The sequence below is a fragment of the Arachis hypogaea genome, chromosome 8, assembly GCF_003086295.3.
Source record: "Arachis hypogaea cultivar Tifrunner chromosome 8, arahy.Tifrunner.gnm2.J5K5, whole genome shotgun sequence".
NCBI lineage: Eukaryota > Viridiplantae > Streptophyta > Magnoliopsida > Fabales > Fabaceae > Arachis > Arachis hypogaea.
In genome coordinates this window covers 32,533,366-32,552,898 of record NC_092043.1, presented here as the reverse complement: position 1 = coordinate 32,552,898, position 19,533 = coordinate 32,533,366, and the positions used below count along the sequence as shown (strand labels likewise).

Sequence of the window (19,533 nt, the reverse complement as noted above, 5' to 3'; positions counted from 1 at the left end):
AAGTTTTCATGCGTCTGGCGTGTTTAACAGCTGGTCGTAACATTTTCTTACTACTACAGCTGCTCTGTTTTGTCTTTTCCGGATTCAAATAAGTAACCAAGTATATCCCTACATCAATTAATTTATTTTCAATTCATAAAATGGAATTTAAACTACCGGGTGTAGCTTTCAAGCCTCATTAGTAATTTGTTGGGTTTTCCTAGTAAGTTAAATTACATATCTTAGAAAAAAAACACATTAAAAATTTAAAACTCACCAATACGAAATTTTCAGGCCCTCTACTAGCTAAATTTCCTTAAAATATTTACTACATTCACTTTTGTTATTATACAATCATATCAAGAGCAAATGCATATTTCCAGTGTTTAATATCCTGAAAAATGAAGAAACAAGTCGTTCTGGCAATCTATAACAATAATAATAAATAAATAGGAAAAAAAAGACTATTGCATTTACAAAGGAAATTTAAAGGAAAAAGAGAAAGAAGCTATGTCATCACCAGATTCAATAACAATCTTAATCTTTAAAAATATAAAAAAAATTAAAAAATAAAACAGACTCGTACATGATGATGGTCATAGTCATCATCATACAAAAAAGGAAAAAAAAAAAGGGCAACCGTCATGAGTGCTGTTAGAGGGTGTTAATCAAAGAGCTGAAGCACAAATAATTTCTTATAGTACCAACGCCAAAAGATCGTGCGGCTAAGATAACGCCACGTGCTCTCCTGATCAAACGGTTTCGGAGGCTCTACCAACGCATCAGCAACTGCAAGCAACCTGCAACCGCGTGGTCCATCAAAACTCCCCATCGACAACGCTGCCGCCGGGCTACTCCTTCCGGCGCTCAACGCCGTGCTCCACCGCCGTATCCTAACCAACCAACCTCCTCTCTCCACTCCCCCCGTATCTCCGTTTATATCTCCAAGCTTTCGAACCCTCCTAACAAAACATTAGAAACCAAAAGATAAATAAAATGAAAGAAGAAATCATCATTTTCAAGAATAATCAGTAATAACTAATAAGTCCCCCTTGTTTTCCCCCAAATCCGTAACGGTAATAGATGTATAAAATTATTCTTTTGTTTTTTCCAAGTAACTTATTTTGGAAGAGAAAAAAGAATTCAAAAAGGAGTAAGAATACAAACCAGAAAATCATCATGATCCACATCGTGACGATGCCGTTTTAAGGGAACTGCCTCAGAAAAATCCTCTTCGTCTGCGTGGTTGCACCGGCGGCTGACCGACTCTTCGCTGCTGGATGAACTCGGAGCCGGCGGGGGCGGCGCCGTAGAGGACCAAGGCACCACCTGGTTGTCCCCGTCTTCTTCCTCCTCCTCGTCGGCGGGAACCTCGTCATCGTCATCATCCTCTTCCTCTTCTTCGTCTTCAAGATCGTCGTCCTCGGTGTCTATGTCGTCGTCATTGCCTCCTTCGCTCTCCTCCGCGGAGACCTTGTTGCCGCCGGCGCACATCTCACAGAGCGAGACGGTGTTGCCTAACCTGTCGCCGGAAGCCTTCCAGGGCGTGGGTGACTGGCAGGCGTGACAGAGGAGGGTTCTTGTGTGCCTGGCGACGAGGAAGTTAGCACCATGAACGTTGGCGTCGCAGTCCCAACAGAGACTGGCCTGGTCGGACTCGCAGAAGGTCCTGGCCGGAACCTTGCACAACTCGCAGCTCTTCATCTGCAGTCGTTGTTGCTATTTCAGAAGAAGAATGAAGGAGAATGATGGGAATTTTGAGTCTTACGGTTTTCGTCTTTGGTATGGTTTTGGTCTCTTCCTCTATCTGTTTGTAACTGTCTCTGTGTGTGTGGCCGGGATATATGGTTTCCTTTCTTTCTCTCTCTTGGTCTGCAGGTACGGTATGGGTTAGAAGGGAAGAGAAGAAAATTGAAGGTGCAACTTGATGAGTATATATAAATAAATAAAATACACCTACTGTTTATGGTTATGATACTTGTTAAAAAATTACAGTTTAATTTAAGTCAAAAAAAAAAATACAGTTTAACTGCATAACACTATCTTTTCTTCCATTTCTAAATTAATTTCTGTAATTTTGATGTATAGAAATTATAAAATTCATTCGATAGCATTTGTTTTTTTCTTTTAACAAATATTTTTATATGTACCCTACATCAAAATTTAATACTAAAAATGGTTAAAAAAAATACAGAGAAACAATGAGAATCATAAATCATGTGAATAATAAAATAAAAAATGAAAGTAAAATTAAAATTTTAAATTTTTTATTAATTAATTATTAATAATTTTAGATTTTAAAATTTTAAAAATAAAAATTTTAAATTAAACCAAATTACAAATAGTGCAGTTACACTAACACCCATTATGTAAAAAACTTTAATAAGCCAAGTCAAGAATCATGTAACGTAAATACGCCAAAACGAAAATCGTTTCAGCAATAAACCAAATCATATTTTTATATAATTCGAACCATGTTGGTTCGAATTCCATTTCTACATAATTCGAACCAGCTTAGTTCGAATTATACACAAACACATGCATACACGTAATTCGAACCAGCTTGATTCGAATTACACACAAACACACGCACACACCAGTTTGGTTCGAATTACACACAAACACACGCACACACTAATTCGAACCAGCTTGGTTCGAATTACACACAGTAATTCATGGTATAATTCGAATTATGCTGTTAAAAAATTAATAATTTATTTAAAAAAATTATTAAAAAATTAATAATTTAAAAATAAAAAATATATATATTTTTATTTCATACGTTAAAAAAAACTAACAAAATATTTAATTACGAGACTTCTTTAAAATATTAATGAGCTATCAATTCGAATTCCATACAATACTTTTCTGTCCATTTTTAATAGTTCATGAATATTTTTTAATAAATTTTTTTAATAAATTTTTTTAAATTATAGTACAAAAAATATTTTATCCTATGCAAAACAATTTAAAAAAAATGGCTTAAAAAATGTTAGGAGTACTATAAAAATTTGTAATGATATAATAACTTAGGTAAATACATGCATGTATTCAAATTTTAAATAAAATACTCTACATAGTCAATAATAATTTAGAAATGAAAGAAAATATTTTATTCCATACAAAATAATTAAAAAATATATTTTGTTCTATACAAAATAATTTTAAAAAATGGCTTAAAAGATGTTATGAGTACTATAAAAGTTTGTAATATTCTAGTGATTTAGGTAAATACATGATAAAAATATTTTTTCTTTAATTTCTAAATTATTAGTGACTATGTGGAGTATTTGTTTAATGTCCGAAGTCATTAGGACTTTACAAATTTTTATAGTACTTCTAACATCTTTTAAGCCATTTTTTAAATTATTTTGCATAGAATAAAATATTTTTTTGTGGTATAATTTAAATAAATTTATTAAAAAATATGGTGAGTAATTCGAATTCTATACAATACTCTTCTGCACATTCTTGATAGTTCATGAATATTTTTTAATAAATTTATTTAAATTATACCACAAAAAAATATTTTATTCTATGCAAAATAATTTAAAAAATGGCTTAAAAGATGTTAGAAGTACTATAAAAATTTGTAATGTCCTAATGACTTCGGACATTAAAGAAATACTCCACATAGTCACTAATAATTTAGAAATTAAAGAAAAAATATTTTTATCATGTATTTACCTAAATCACTAGAATATTACAAACTTTTATAGTACTCATAACATCTTTTAAGCCATTTTTTAAAATTATTTTGTATAGAATAAAATATATTTTTTAATTATTTTGTATGGAATAAAATATTTTCTTTCATTTCTAAACTATTATTGACTATGTAGATTATTTTATTTAAAATTTGAGTACATGCATGTATTTACCTAAGTTATTATAACATTACAAATTTTTATAGTACTCCTAACATTTTTTAAGCCATTTTTTTTATATTGTTTTGCATAGGATAAAATATTTTTTGTACTATAATTTAAAAAAATTTATTAAAAAAAATTATTAAAAAATATTCATGAACTATTAAAAATGGACAGAAAAGTATTGTATGGAATTCGAATTGATAGCTCATTAATATTTTAAAGAAGTCTCGTAATTAAATATTTTGTTAGCTTTCTAACGTATGAAATAAAAATATATATTTTTTTATTTTTAAATTATTAATTTTTTTAATAAATTTTTTTAAATAAATTATTAATTTTTTAACAGCATAATTCAAATTATACCATGAATTACTGTGTGTAATTCGAACCAAGCTGGTTCGAATTAGTGTGTGCGTGTGTTTGTGTGTAATTCGAACCAAGTTGGTTCGAATTACGTGTATGCATGTGTTTGTGTATAATTCGAACCAAGCTGGTTCAAATTATGTAGAAATGGAATTCGAACCAGCATGGTTCGAATTATATAAAAATATGATTTGGCTTATTGCTGAAACGATTTTCGCTTTGGCGTATTTACGTTACATGATTCTTGACTTGGCTTATTAAGGTTTTTTACCCTTATCATTCTAACTTCCCTCCTCTGTTCACAAATTTTGGTTTGTAGAATAACACAATCGTTACTTCATTTCCTCGTTATTCGGTCAGGCGCCACTCAGATTCCAGTTGTCGCCGCCTAGCCTTTGGCCGACACCACCCAACTTCTCCGCGAACGTCCGATTGCGTCATACAAGTCTCGTATAATCTCTTTCGTGCTGCCCACCCGCCACGGCCGTGCAGTCGCCCCCATAGTCCACTGTCGCCTAGACTCCATCCACAGCCGTCCATTCTTCCGCCGACGCTGCCAAACCTCTCTGCAAATATGCGATCGTGCCGCACAAGCCCTATACAGCAGCCTCCTTCATGCTGCCTACCCGCCGCTGACCGTGCAGCCTCCGCCACAGCCCACTGCGTTTTCCATCCTAACGTTACCATCCGCAACTGATCCGCTCAACATACATTGTCATACACGGTTGCATTTTCGTACGTTCATTACCTCTCACATCCACGTAAATAGAGTCCGAGTTGGTTGAACTGCTTTTTACTGTCCCATCTTCATTCACTGACGACAACTCCTCCCCTGCCTCTATGTGTCGCCATCGATTCTCTCCACCCCGCAAATGTGTCGGATGTTCAATTCACTAGGTATGTAGATGGTTATTTTAATTCTTAATTGGATGGTTATTTTATTCGATTCAGTTTAAGTATATACAATTAACAAATGATGGATGATCATTTTATTAGGTACCTGGATGATTATTTTAATAACTACATGAATGGTTGTTTGATGACGATCCCGCGATGGAGAAGAGGGCGATGATGGGCAGTGAGGGAGTTTCTAACGCCAAAGAGGTAGGATGATTAATGAGAGAGGGAGGAGGTGGCAAATGATTTGGAGAAAGAGGATGTTTGAGTGAATTATTTTGATAAAGTTAAAAAAAGTTAATTTTTTAAAATAACTGTTTAAAATTTTTGGTTTATATAATTTGAAGAGTTTTTTTATTTTTTTTCTTGTGTTGAACTAAATTTAGAATTTATTGTTCATATTATTTAGATTTTTCATTATTCCTCTAACGAAATGGATTATTAAAAACATGAGAATTTGACATTTATAATAAAATTTTTAATTTTAATGTTTTAAATATATTTTTTTAGATAATTACTTTTTGGCATAATAATACATAACTAAATATATGTATAAATTTTTTTTATATTAACAATACATTAAAATTAAATATTTTATAATATATATTTTAAAATTTTAAATTTTTTAATAAATATTTTTAAGACACTCTTAAGTAATATTTATAAAATTAACAAATATCTTTTTTTCAATGTCTCAAATTGTTTTATTATTGTTATTCTCTCTATTATTATATTTAAGCTGGCATTTTAAATAAAACATACGTTTTAGTATTTATGGTTGATATCTTATGTTAAATTTTATTTTTTTAATTTTAGTCCTAATTTAATCTGTTAGATTGATATATAAATATACATACAAATCTAAATAAATATATTATATGTGAATCAAATTTTGTCATTAAAAATAATATTTTTTATTTTATAGTATTGTATATCTAGAAGCTTTTTTATTTTATTTTATTTTTTTACTGACATCATATGCAATGAGTATCCAATTTTGTTTAGATGACTGCTAAATATCAGTATAAAAATATATTAAAGATCATCGATAATATAGTTTTATTCGTTCATCATTGGAACTCTAATCATCCTTAAATAATGTATGGTGTTGTATTTAGGTTTGAAAATAAGATTTAATTATTAATTTGAGAATTTTTATAAAAATATTTAATTATGTTTTTATCATACCAATAAAAAATTAATTATTTATATATTCAACGACTGAATAGTGATCATCTAAATAAAAAAAATTGTTGAATAACAGTGTTAATTAAAGAATTAAAAGATTGAAATTAAATCTTTAAATACAATTTTTCAAATCATAATACGAAGCGAATTAAGAACTTTAAAAATGTAATTTTTGTGTTAATGTAAGAACAAGTTTTGCCAAACATATAATTTAATTATAATGTTTCGATAATGATAATGATAGTATTTGATTTAAATTAGAATTTGTCTAACTTAACTATAAAAGAACAGCTCGATCCATAAATATATTACGTTAAGTAATTTATGGTAAATACTGCATTCAAAAAATATGATATAAATTGCTTAATTTGATAAATACATGAAAAGAATCAAAAGGATATTAGCAAAAAATTAGTCAAACATTTTTAGATGAATCTAAAATCTCTACGAGTTAATATATATGGATGTTTCTCCTATTAAGTATCAGAATGTTTCTTTTTCATACTAAATGGATGTTCTTTTATATATTTTTCGAATTTTTTGTATTACAAATGTGAATGTCTCTATTTTTTAAGAATTTCATAATTTTTTTAAATTTTATAGATATTTAATTATTTTTGCTAAAATATAATTGGATATTTCTTTTGTTAAGTATTAGAATATTTTTTTTTATATTAAATGAATATTTTTTTATATTTCTGTAATTATTCAAGGACTCCTTTTAAGTAAGATCAAGTGTGCAGTTTGCAGTCTCTTTAATCATCAAAACGGCACCAAATATCCTTAAACGGGGTAGGGATGCAATAGGAACAAGAGCTATGTATGCTCCATACATTTCTGATGAGTTACGCCAGAAAGTGATGTCTATGCTTTATGTTGGGATATCTCTTGATAACATAATATAGCACCATGTAGAGGTGATGCAGAAGCAAGGTGGACCCTAAAACCGTGATGAATCATGATTTTCTCACTTGAAATGATGTGCGCAACATGAAACGGAGTATTCGTAATTCTTCACATGAACTGCAGGAAAATGATGAATGCAGTGTAAAGATATGGATACAGCGCCATTAGAAGCATGTTTTCTATTACCAAGATAACTCAGGTTCACAATTGGAATCCGACGAGTCAGATGTCAGTGATAGAAGAAGAGTGGATCGCAGTGGAGAGGCAGAGAGGGCCTGACGGTGAAATAGAGGTGTGTGTGATTATTAGAGATGAGTAGGTTAATGTGAGAGATAAGAGGAATGATTTTATAGATATTAATTAGATTTATTTAATTAATTTTAAAATTTTTAAATTTTAAATTAAAAAAATTTAAAATTAATTAATTATTAATATAAATTAAGAGGAATGCTAGGGGCCAATAATTTTTGTGATTGTTAGCCATCAACTAGCCATCAATAATAATTTGATTGTGTGAGATTGGTGTGAAATTTTATCCAATGGCTCACTTTTCTCTGCTGATTACATGTTGGCCAAAATTCAATAAAACTGCTGACTCCTTAGACTTTTAATTTTGTTTAGTTTTAACTGATAATCTTTTGATTCCATATACTTTTCCTAAATACATTGGTGGTGGATTCTAAAATTTGAACTTATTAAAATTTGTTTAACTTAAGCATAAAAGAACTACAATTCGGTATATAAGTATTATATTACGTTAAATAAGATAGAGTCAAATCTAAAAAGTATAATATTGACGGCTTAATTTGAAAAATATATTATTAGTTGATTCCAATATTTAAACATGTGATCGTAAAATCACATAAAAATAACTTGTTAGATATATTAAAACAAAGCAATTTTATATGAAAAGGAAAATTACTCAATAATGACAATGATTTTTAAACGATTTTCAATAAGTATTCTAAACGTAATTATTGCCAACACCCTTTAATTATTCACTATCTTAGGAATGTTAGAAATAAATTAAAGACATGTTAATAATCAAGTATTCAACTGAGTAAAGACATATTAGCCGTGAATGAGAGTATGTGTTTAGTTTAGCATTTAAATCACATCGGTAATGTTAGAAAAAAAAGAGTCAAAATTTATTTAAATAATTAATAAATATTAAATAAGATAAATTTTAATTATTTTTTATTAATTATTTTTTATTATCAAATATTTTTAAAATCACATAAAATATGTAAAATTATTTTGGACGTTTTAACTTTTGTTTGACTATTTTTTTAAATATAAATATGATTTTATATTTTAATTTTCTATTTGTCTGAAATAACAAATTATAATTTTTGCGTTGTGATTAAAAAAGTAATTGAGAAATTTTATTTTTTTAATCATATTTGGTCTTTTAGGTTTTATATATTTTTATAAAATATTTTTAATTAATAATCTAATTACAGAAAAAAAAAGAGAAAAAGCGTATTCGTGATGGTTATTCGATGAAGTTGAAAGAAAAACAAGAAGAAAAAGATGATAATGATAAAGATGGTGGTTACATAATTTTAACAGAGACACTGGAGGTGATAATTGATGGTGGTGTTGTGTTGATGGTCGAAAAGAAGTTAGGGTTGAAGAAGAGGAAGTGATTCAAATTTTAGAGTTCTGAACTTTTGATCAAGTGGATGAAGGGACACTTAAAACGTTGGCTCTCTTGTTGATTTGAATTGTGACAATTAAAAAACTAATCACCGCTATCTTAATTTCTTTTATAGCAAAAGTCTAAACTACTATTATAACCGTTCATATTTTATCAATTTGTGACTATTTGATAAACAACCGCTGATTAACCGTGGCTATCTTCCGCATTTGCACGCATTTGCCCCGCAAATGCGTTCTAGTTTTAGGGAGTTATCATATATATTGATTAATCATATGATCAACCAATAAATTTGGAAATAGCTCCACAAAATTTTAGTTGGCGAGTATTGCTACGGCATGGTAATATAAATTCTCAATACTTCAAGTTTACCTACTAGTACTATAAATAACTGAAGAGTGTTAGAGTAGTCTTGGTTAACTTTACTAGATATTATGGTAAGTAGAAGAGTAGCAAGGAGCACTCCAAATGTTAGAAAATTATGCCCTCATGCATTCATTGTTCGTTTTGGAAATAAATGATTAGTACTTGTGTTTTTAGTAGCTCACTCAATTATTTGTGATCTTATTAATTTTTTTTAAGATCCAATAAAACCATTCAATAATACACATATATTATTTTATAATGTGTGGTGAACATCTTCACCGTCATGCATGGTTGAGGGCTTAATGGTACCGTAATTTGTTGTTAGCCATAATTAGCCGGCCAAGAAAGAATAGTAAGGTTATAATAGCCAATAGCCATAGGCATATTATATGTGGACTTAATGCAAAGAAAGGTCTCGTCAGTAATGAAAGTTTGTATTATACATTAGCTGAATTTGGTCATGCATTATAAGATTTAGCGTGTTTTCTCTATTCGTTTTATGAAAAAAGGACAAGATTCTTTAATATAATTTTGACGTAAATCTTTATTATTCAAACGGTGGCTTGATCATTATCAGTTTATCACGAAGCAATTTTTTGACAAAATTCCAAACAATTATATATACAGCATAATTGAAGCTCATCCCTAACATAAAAAATTCAAATTAGCGTCGTTTTGTTTTAAAGAAAAAAGAACAACTTGGTGATCTTTTATTGTATTCTAAAAGGAATTATATTTTTTTTTGAGGAAAGAATTATAATTTTATTATTGTCTGTACAAATTCAGGTTAATTTTTTTTATATGAAAAAATATTGGTATTTTTTGTAGAAATAAAATTATTTGATATAATTACATATGAGTAAATTTTATAGGTGAAAAATCAACACGTGAAAAACGTGTTACAACATATAAGAGTGTTAAATATGTTATAATATTCCAACTAATACATGAAAGCGTATTAAAATACGTAGAAAAATATGTTATATTTTTACAATACTATAATATATTTTAATTGCCAATATTTAAATAAAATACTATTTTTATTTTCATATTAAAAATAATTTCTGACAAATGCATGCTAATTTGGAATTCTGTTATTTCTTTAATGTTAAAAAAATAAAATTCTTGTTCCGGTCAAGCAAGTAGTAATTTTGTGAGCTGTAACGAAACATAGAAATATCGATGGCAAAATGGCAATGTCATAGGGGTATTTTAATTTTAATAAAAAAATGAAAATAGTTTCTACATCTACATCTACAGTAAAATACTAGTACTAGTAGAGAGGAATAGTAGAAGTGTAGAAGTAAATGAAGGAAGAAGCAAAGGTGATGGTGACTTGGTGTGTAGGTTATGTGGTGAAAGGGGATGCCAGGTGTCTCATTTGAGGGAACAAAAATGCTTTTTCTGTTTCTCTTTTGTGTTGTGTGGTGATAGAGCCTCATATATACCATACGTACCTCTTTCGGATTCGGGTGTTGGCGATATTTTTATAGCCTTGCAAATTTGGAAGCAACGCGGTGGCTCCACGTGGCAAGCAAAGCATCGTGGAGATTCCGATTTGCTTGCGTGGCTTGATTTTATTCACTGGGTTCACACTAGGCCATGTGGGATATATGTGGATGGATGGATGTGCTCTTCTCCACCTGATTTGATTCTCTCTCTCTCTCTTATATCATCGACCACACCCAACCCATAATTTATCATCACCAACTCCAACCCTTCCTTTTATTCATTTCGCACACGCACTCGCGTATTTCGGAAACTGCAGTCACGCGCTCTTGTGGGACCCACACCCACGTGGTCTATGAGTCTATGGCATTTTTTGCTTTTTCCATTGGTTAATTCCAGTATTCTCCGCTGCTTCCTCTGGCTACCACACCCCATGCTCTTGTGGGTGTGTTTTATTTTATTTCTTCTTCTTTTTTTTTTCTTAATATAATTATTAATTATTATTCTGTGTGCGGTGATGAAGAGGAAACAACGCCGTTTTCGTAATGAGAATGGAGTAGTAGTGTAGTACCGATTCCAAGTCTAGAATAGCCGTTTTTCAACGTTGGTTCGTCAACTCTTGCTAGTGCACGGAGACTTGAGGTTATACGCTTCCTTTAATTATGTATAGCATTTGTGAATATATTAGAATATAATTTATGACCTGTGTATATTGAATTCAAGCCATAGAATGCCTAACTTTGATTGTGTGTCAACAATGGAATAAACTACTATGCTTTATCACTTTATCAGCTTCTCCCGTTCAGATTTCATATTTTCAGTCCTACCAATAATTTCGTTTTTTTCATTTTGGTTCTCCATTTCCCCCTATGTTTTCCTCTATTCTACTTGCAAATAATTTGGGTGTATGTGGTAATTTCAGCTTCGATTGCCAGGAAAATTGACGAATCTACTGAATTGAAGTAGTATTATATTTGAACTTCCCCAGCTGATACAACCTTTTTGTCTGTATGTATCTATTGATCTGTCTTGCAAGTTAATTATGCACATGATGAAGCATGAATGCATGACTGTATCAGCAATTCAGCGAGGACGATATATATAATTCATTCGTTTTGTTTCTCATATATAGCTAACGTGTGTGTTGCTTTTATTTTTATTTTCGTATATGTAGGACACAATATGGAATATACTAATAGGAATTACGTTAACTACACATGGCACTATTTTGGTGTTCGAAATTATTACTTGGACTTTCATTAATTTTCTTATAAAATTTGACTAAATAGTAACCTAGCTCAGTAGCTACTATTTAATGAGATTCGTCATTATCAAATTATTAATGAGTTTTGATATTTAAACATCACACATGTTGAGTTTTGAAGTATAATATTTATATATATACATGCTGGATTCTTATGTGCTAGCCTTGTTGCTCCTTAGTCTATAATAAGCAAAACTAGACAATCTTTCACAAGAAGGCAAATCTCCTTATTACTCTGTATGAATGTGCAAATCTTGTTGAGCCACTCTATAATGACTATGTCTCATATTATTAAATCATGATCGATAAATTCGTAATCAAGGATGATAGTTTCTGATGCATACATTTGTATGAGTAGTGTCTCGCAATTTTTTGGGTCATTTTCTTTTAATTTGAATTCTCAGCATGGATGAGTTTTTAGTACATGACAATATGGCTAAAGTGAAGTCCCGACTCCGGAGCCGTGACTTCAACGTTATAAAAATATGAAGAAAATAATAAATAAAGTAGAATAATATTATCGATTTTTTATTTTATATTGGAGAACGGGGTTTGAAACACACACATATCGGATTGGGAATTGACAATAATCAACATTGGAATCAGAAAATCGTCTTCTCAGGTTCCTATTCTTCTTTTTTTTTTTTTTGGACTGGAGGACTGGAGGTTCCTAGTATTTTCTTTGGATGGGTGGGTTCCTAGTCTTCTAAAACCTCTCTTCTCTCTTCTACTTGTACGTCTTTCCTTTTTTGTTTTCTTTTTTTTATTAGACAACTTTCAATTCTAGATACACAATACACACTCAGACACTCCTCAGTCCTCACATACTTACTAATTTTTCCTTTTTTGTTTTCGGTCATTACTTCTTTCCTATCTTAGACGAATCTGTTTGTGGGCTTGAAAACTATAGCAACTAGGCCTAACATTGCACATAAAGGCAGAATTAATACTCTAATAGCATGGAAAGAAAAATTGAAAAATGTATATGTAATGGGCTCTTGAAAGCCCATAATATACCTCAACACAATTCACATGGAAGGCCATACACTCACCATTCACCAAATATACAATTCGACGTTATCAATTATCACTAAACAAACGTTGTTTTTTAATGATCATGTGGAGTCCAAATCAATAAATAAAGATAAAAAAAAATCGTATGGAGCATTGGTGGAGGAGCCGTCCTTCTATGTGTTATTTGGACTGCTGGTGTACCTACCGTGGATTATTGTTTGGATTTTGCATACGGTTTGCGTCGAATTGGCCGATTTTTTATGAATTTGCCTCTCATTGATCAATATAAATACAACAAAAATATTATTTGTATACTAAAATCAATTATTAAAATCAATTATTAATATATTTATATAAATATATGTGTAATTTAATTTATTTTTAACGCGTGTATTTATATTCCAATATATATTTTATACTCCTAGTTCTAATTTTGGTGAGCAACTTAGAATAATTGTAAATACAAATATGGACTAGTCTCTAACCAAATTAGCCAAATCACTGGTTGACTGATTCTGATTTTAATACCTATTTTGCTTCAAATAAAAAAGCTAGACCTAAGGCTTTCACTACACCCCCACAATGGCACAAACTTGGTGCTCCCCCAAAATATGGATCAATAATGAGCAAAATCATTTGTCTTTTTGTGAGGAAGGACCATTTCATTGGCTTTTATTTTATTTTTCTCTGAAAGAGGACTAGTTCAATTGTTACATAATATCAAGGTTGTAGGCTTGCAGCCATTGATGTTTATGTTACGGTGATGATCGATTATAGTGAATACCATTTTCCATATTACTATACAATAGCATTCCAGCTGGTTCCCATGATAACTATAAACCCTTGTATGTAATAGCAGAGAAAATTGTAAATATATGAAGTGCAGATAGAGACCACAAATATAAACAGGTAGAAGGCTAGAAGCTGACAAATAACGAAGACTTTGACGCGGACTTGCCTGAGTTCTACATAACATAAGCATGCTGGGTTTAAATGTCGCGGCAATTTATTAATTATTTTATTTTATATGACCCACGAAGACTAGTACTAGTGCATGTCCAACGCGGTTGCATTGATTAAGAATACGTATTGAGTTAGAAGAATATGCAGTAAAAATAAAATGAATAATAATATTTGAGAAATAAAAAAATTCTGTCAGAAAAGTTTAAATTTATTTTATTTAATATTTATTAATTATTACATAACGAGGTATGATGGTGACATTTACAATGTAAAGTTAGTCTCAAATATAAATAAGAGAAATGTTAGGGACAACAATTTTGGTATTTTATAACTATTAATTAGCCATTAATAGTATTTTTAATGGTGTGAGATTATATCTAATGGTAGAAGATCACTCACTTTTATTTTAATGGTTAAATACTGTCCAAAAAATACAAAAATTACTGATTCCCTATACTTTTCCTATAATTTGAATGTGAGCAGCCAGGCATGCATGGTGACATGTCATTCGTTCAAACCTGTGGAAAATATATGTATTATCATCACGTATAAATTTGGGTGGCTGAACAAGGTCTACTAGCAAGTTTTCCATATGTCTTGGATCATTGTGATAGATTAGTCCACCACTGAAATTACAAATAAGTCCTTAAATATGATTTTGTATTTTTCTTATTTCCTTCATGCAAACTGAAAAGTGGTCCCATATATACATCATCTGTATTAGGAAGGACCATTAACATTGTGTCATAATTTCTTCACCAGAGAATCATTAAGCAATGAAGGATCACAACTCACAAGCACTATAAAAAATTTCGCCATTATTCTCCTAGCAGAACCAGCAGTAACATGCGAACTACTCTTGTAGTTTTCCTTGTTTCATTGCTGCAATGCACTTCTCAAGTGGTTGTAGCAAAAGATATTATGGAGTCTGGCCAAAACATAACTTCAGAATCTTCATCAAGCTTTCTTGTTTCAGCTGGACAGAGATTTGTACTAGGCTTCTTTCCTCGTCCCGAAAACACATCAGAAAGTTACCTGGGGATATGGTACAACACTAATCAAATACAATACCCTGGAAAACAAACAGTGGTATGGGTTGCCAACAGAGACATTCCTGTTGTGAGTTCCAATGTTGGAGTCTTTCATATTGCAGATGATGGAAACCTTGTACTAGAAGATGCATCGAGTAAACGACGCTATTGGTCCACATCAATAAGCTCTGCATCCACGGCGACGAACAAAACAAGGAGAGTGCAGCTAATGGATTCTGGGAATCTGGTATTGTTCCATGAAGAAGAAGATGGAGATTACATATGGCAAAGCTTCCAACACCCCACAGACACGTTTCTTCCGGGAATGCAGATGGACATGGATGGCATGGAATTAAGGAGTGGAAACTTCACCTTCAAGATGGTTCGGAAGAAGCGTTATGTCATCTACTTGAATGATCAACAACTCTATTGGGAAAATGATGGACTCAATTCAGATGCACTGAGCCCTGACAAACTCGAATATTTAACTAACTGGACAGACATCGATATCCCTACGTCTTCACGTACGAAAGGTGTGAATCGGACGATGAAACTTTCAGCCACTATGAACATATCCAGCACTGGGACCTGGGAAGCCTTGTATAAGAAATACATGAACACAAGAATTGTGATGAATTCTTCAGGGGAGATACAGTATCTGAAGTGGGAAGAGGAAGACTCTACAGGTGCAGGATGGACGATGTTATGGAGGCAGCCATCGGACAAGTGCCATATATATAATTTTTGCGGCAACTTTAGTAGCTGCGACATTGCAGATGATTCGAGGATCTGCAAATGTTTACCAGGGTTTAAGGAGAATCAGATTCAGAGCCATGAGGGAGGGTCCAGATTCCCAGGATGTAACAGAAGTACACTATCACTGTATGACAGCAGAGGCATGATGTTCATTAACTTGACCATGGTGAGAGTGACCGCACCAGACCTCAAATCCCTCGCAGAAAGCGAAGATGAATGCCGGATTTCGTGCCTTAACATGTATCTTCCCCGGTGCCAAGCTTATTCGTATAATGGCTCTGTTTCAGATTATGATCGTCTTCCTCTCACATGTGGAATTTGGACACAGGATTTAACTACTCTTCAAGTGGTCCAAGATGATGGTGCTGCTACTGCTTCTCTTTCTGTTCTGGTCAACCGTTCAGATATAGGTATATAATTATTCATGTGTCTCATCCTGTTAGCTTAAGTTTTTGTGTTAGAGAAAGTGTTTAAGATTTATACATAGGGGTGTCTCAAGTGTGTAGTGTATGTTGTGCAGCACCAAAGGCAAAATCATGTGAGCCTTGTGGTATATACGTAATTCCTTATCCCCTAAGCACTGGACCAAGCTGTGGGGATGCCACCTACAACAAGTTCATCTGCAACAACTCAACAGGGCAGCTTAACTTCACAATCTCCGGTGGAGAATCGTACCGAGTTACTTGGGTAGACCAAAATACCAGAAGGTTTTACATTCAAACCAGCAATTCTTATCGCTGTGATTCCAGCAGTCAAAATAGAGTCCCTGATCCTCCCTTTAATGTCACCAACTGGTGCTACGGAGCAGATGAAATTGAGGTCAGTTGGGATCCAGCGCCAGAACCCCCCTGTAATCACCTCGCAGACTGCAATGATTGGCCTCATTCAACATGCCGACACAAATTTCATCCAGGGGAAAAGAGGTGCTTTTGCCATTCAAAATATCACTGGGATGCCTCAACTCTTACTTGTACTCAAGGTTAGCCACCCTTCTTAACTCTGCTAATTTTCACTTTTTAGAATTTCAGAAAGAAATTTTCATGTTTCTTGGAGTACATCGTGTCAATGAAGGTGTTTTGGCTGCATCATTTTGATTATCTTTATCCTTTTTCCTTGCTTTCACAGGAGAGGAATCAAAAAACCACAAATTGCTATTGGTTGTAACTCTTACCGTCATGCTTTTGCTAGCATTTCCAGTGATATTTGCATATGTATGGAGAATCAAGACAAACCCCAAGATTGGTAAGAACTTTAATTTTGGTTTTGAACATTGAATTACTCACACAACTATATTCTTCTTAAATCCTAATCAAAATGAGCTATGGAATTCAGACAGGGCGAACATTCTAATACAGGAGAGCTTGCATGATAGTGAAAGACAAGTCAAAGGTTTGATAGGCTTGGGAGGTTTAGAAGACAAACACAGTGAAAGCATTGCAGTGCCTTTTTATACTTACAGAAGCATTGTAGCAGCTACTGATAATTTCTCTGAGTCAAACAAGCTTGGAAGAGGAGGTTATGGACCAGTCTACAAGGTTATTTAATTTTTCTTAGTATTTCTTGCTAACTCAGCAATGAATCTGTGCAAGATTTTTTCATGACAATAAATTATTCTTGTTCAGGGAAGGTTTCCCGGAGGCCAAGATATTGCTGTAAAAAGGCTTTCAAGTGTTTCAACACAAGGCTTAGAGGAATTCAAAAATGAGATTGTTTTGATTGCCAAACTCCAACATCGGAACCTTGTTAGACTCAGAGGCTATTGCATAAAGGGAGATGAGAAGATTTTACTTTATGAATACATGCCGAACAAGAGCTTGGACTCTTTCATCTTTGGTATGTTTCACTTTCACATATTGTATTTTGTAACTTTCAAGAAGTAGAGTTTGATTTTTGTTATCATAAATATACTAACCTTGATCCTTTTGATGTGTTTTCAAACACTGAAATAAAAGACCGTTCAAGAACTTTACTCCTTGAATGGCCAATGCGGTTTGACATAATCCTAGGCATTGCACGAGGATTGCTTTATCTTCACCAAGACTCTAGACTAAGAATAATTCATAGAGATCTAAAGTCTAGCAACATTCTTCTAGATGAGGATATGACTCCAAAGATTTCAGACTTCGGCCTTGCAAAAATATTTGGAGGGAAAGAGACCGAAGCAAGCACAGAGAGAGTTGTGGGAACCTAGTAAGTTCTCTAAGACTAAGCAATTGTAAACATATTGTTCATTACCGGATATTTACTCATGATTATTAGCTTGCTACATATAACAACCGATTTTTTTTTTTCTTTTCTAGCGGATATATGGCACCAGAATATGCTTTGGACGGGTATTTTTCAATCAAGTCCGATGTTTTCAGCTTTGGTGTAGTCTTATTAGAGATTCTCAGTGGAAAAAAGAACACAGGATTCTTTCAATTCAAACAAACTGCTACCCTTTTGGGATATGTATGTTTTCCATATCTTCTAACTCTTTGTTATTGCTCTTTTGTTTTGTTTGTTTTGCTGACTGTATTATAATAATGGACATTATCTCAGGCATGGGGACTATGGACAGAGAATAGGCTTATGAATTTAATGGATACATCTTTCAGTGGAACTTGCAATGAGAATCAATTTACCAAGTGTGCACAAATTGCACTCTTGTGTGTGCAAGATGAACCAAGTGATCGACCAACCATGTCAACTGTTGTGACAATGCTTGATAGCGAAATTGCAACCATCCCTATTCCTACGCAACCAACATTTTATGCAATTAGAAGGACTACAAGCACTACTGCATCTTCTTCGAGCAGACCAGAAACAACCATGCAAATTGAGAGCAGTTATCAAGAAGGGAGATAGATAATACATGGTGGATTAGACTCTAATATGGTAGAAAATATAATCATGAAAAGTTATGGTATATAGGGTTTAAAGAAAATAGAATCATGAAAAATTTAAGCTATAGCTGTGTGCTTATAAGAAGAGCAATGTTGATTCCTCTGCAAGGAACCTATGGAGGTGCAGAAATCCACATATTTGGCACATTGTGCCATTTCTCTTCTATCTCTGCTAATACTAACAAACTGTAATTGGTTAAATATCAACTTTTAGTATGAATTTGCCCAAATATAATATGTGAAACGTGTTAATGCAAAGAGATTCATTGTCCTGTGAAATAAGATAGTTGAAAATAAGCTAATGGAAGTTTGTGTATAATGGTTCAAAACATATTTTGTACAAGAACACAGGTTCAAGTTCTATATACTATTGTAAGATCTTTTTTGGCAAGTAATTTGTTGTAAACACCAATAAATTGACTAGTTTTGAAGCCACTTAAACTTTTTTCAAATAAACAGAAAGTTAAAAACACTCATCGAACGAAAAACCTCTCACCAAGGAACACCAAAGCCATTGTTTTTCTAGTATAACTTAGTCAACTGCACAGTTCCAAAGGAGTAACAAGAGCTCTCTAGAGACGAGGTTTTACAAAGGTTAAGATATATCAATGATTGAGACTATTATCAAGATTTAGGTACCCGATTAGCCACTGCAAGCATACTTGTTTTAAATAGTATCTCTTGTTTTTCTTTAGCAAATTAATTTTTTACTGCTCCATAAAATATTGTAGCTACACTTGCTAGCTGCTAGCATCTCACCCGACGACTTTGACTTGTATTTGTATAGCACCATTGCACCAAGAGAAGTAAGCCATAGTATCAGTCATAATTGACTAAGTCAACTTGTTGAATTGTTTATTTATATTGGCAGCAAAAAGCTAAGGAGTAAAGACACATGTCGTGGACAATTTCTTGGATTCAGAAGTCACAAGTATATTTT

At 32.3% G+C, this 19,533-nt stretch overlaps 2 protein-coding genes and 1 long non-coding RNA gene across 3 annotated transcripts; 2 read left to right on the top strand and 1 right to left on the bottom strand.

Moving 5' to 3' along the window:
- Positions 1 to 290: 290 nt before the first annotated feature.
- LOC112707048 (uncharacterized) lies at positions 291 to 2,088 on the bottom strand. The gene is made up of 2 exons (XM_025758606.3): positions 1,147 to 2,088; positions 291 to 941 (listed from the first exon to the last, which is right to left on the bottom strand). The coding sequence occupies exons 1-2, from the start codon at positions 1,681 to 1,683 to the stop codon at positions 873 to 875; spliced, it is 606 nt and encodes a 201-aa protein (XP_025614391.1). The 5' UTR covers positions 1,684 to 2,088; the 3' UTR covers positions 291 to 872.
- Positions 2,089 to 10,837: 8,749 nt separating this feature from the next.
- On the top strand, positions 10,838 to 11,807 carry LOC112707047 (uncharacterized). The gene is made up of 2 exons (XR_003155967.3): positions 10,838 to 11,322; positions 11,603 to 11,807. It is a non-coding gene; the product is annotated as an uncharacterized lncRNA (long non-coding RNA).
- Positions 11,808 to 12,573: 766 nt separating this feature from the next.
- LOC140174838 (G-type lectin S-receptor-like serine/threonine-protein kinase At4g03230) lies at positions 12,574 to 18,851 on the top strand. The gene is made up of 8 exons (XM_072201118.1): positions 12,574 to 16,118; positions 16,229 to 16,687; positions 16,834 to 16,950; positions 17,041 to 17,243; positions 17,331 to 17,541; positions 17,661 to 17,898; positions 18,009 to 18,159; positions 18,250 to 18,851. Exons 1-8 carry the CDS (start codon positions 14,768 to 14,770, stop codon positions 18,553 to 18,555), a joined length of 3,036 nt encoding a protein of 1,011 aa, XP_072057219.1. The 5' UTR covers positions 12,574 to 14,767; the 3' UTR covers positions 18,556 to 18,851.
- The last annotated feature ends 682 nt before the right edge of the window (positions 18,852 to 19,533 follow it).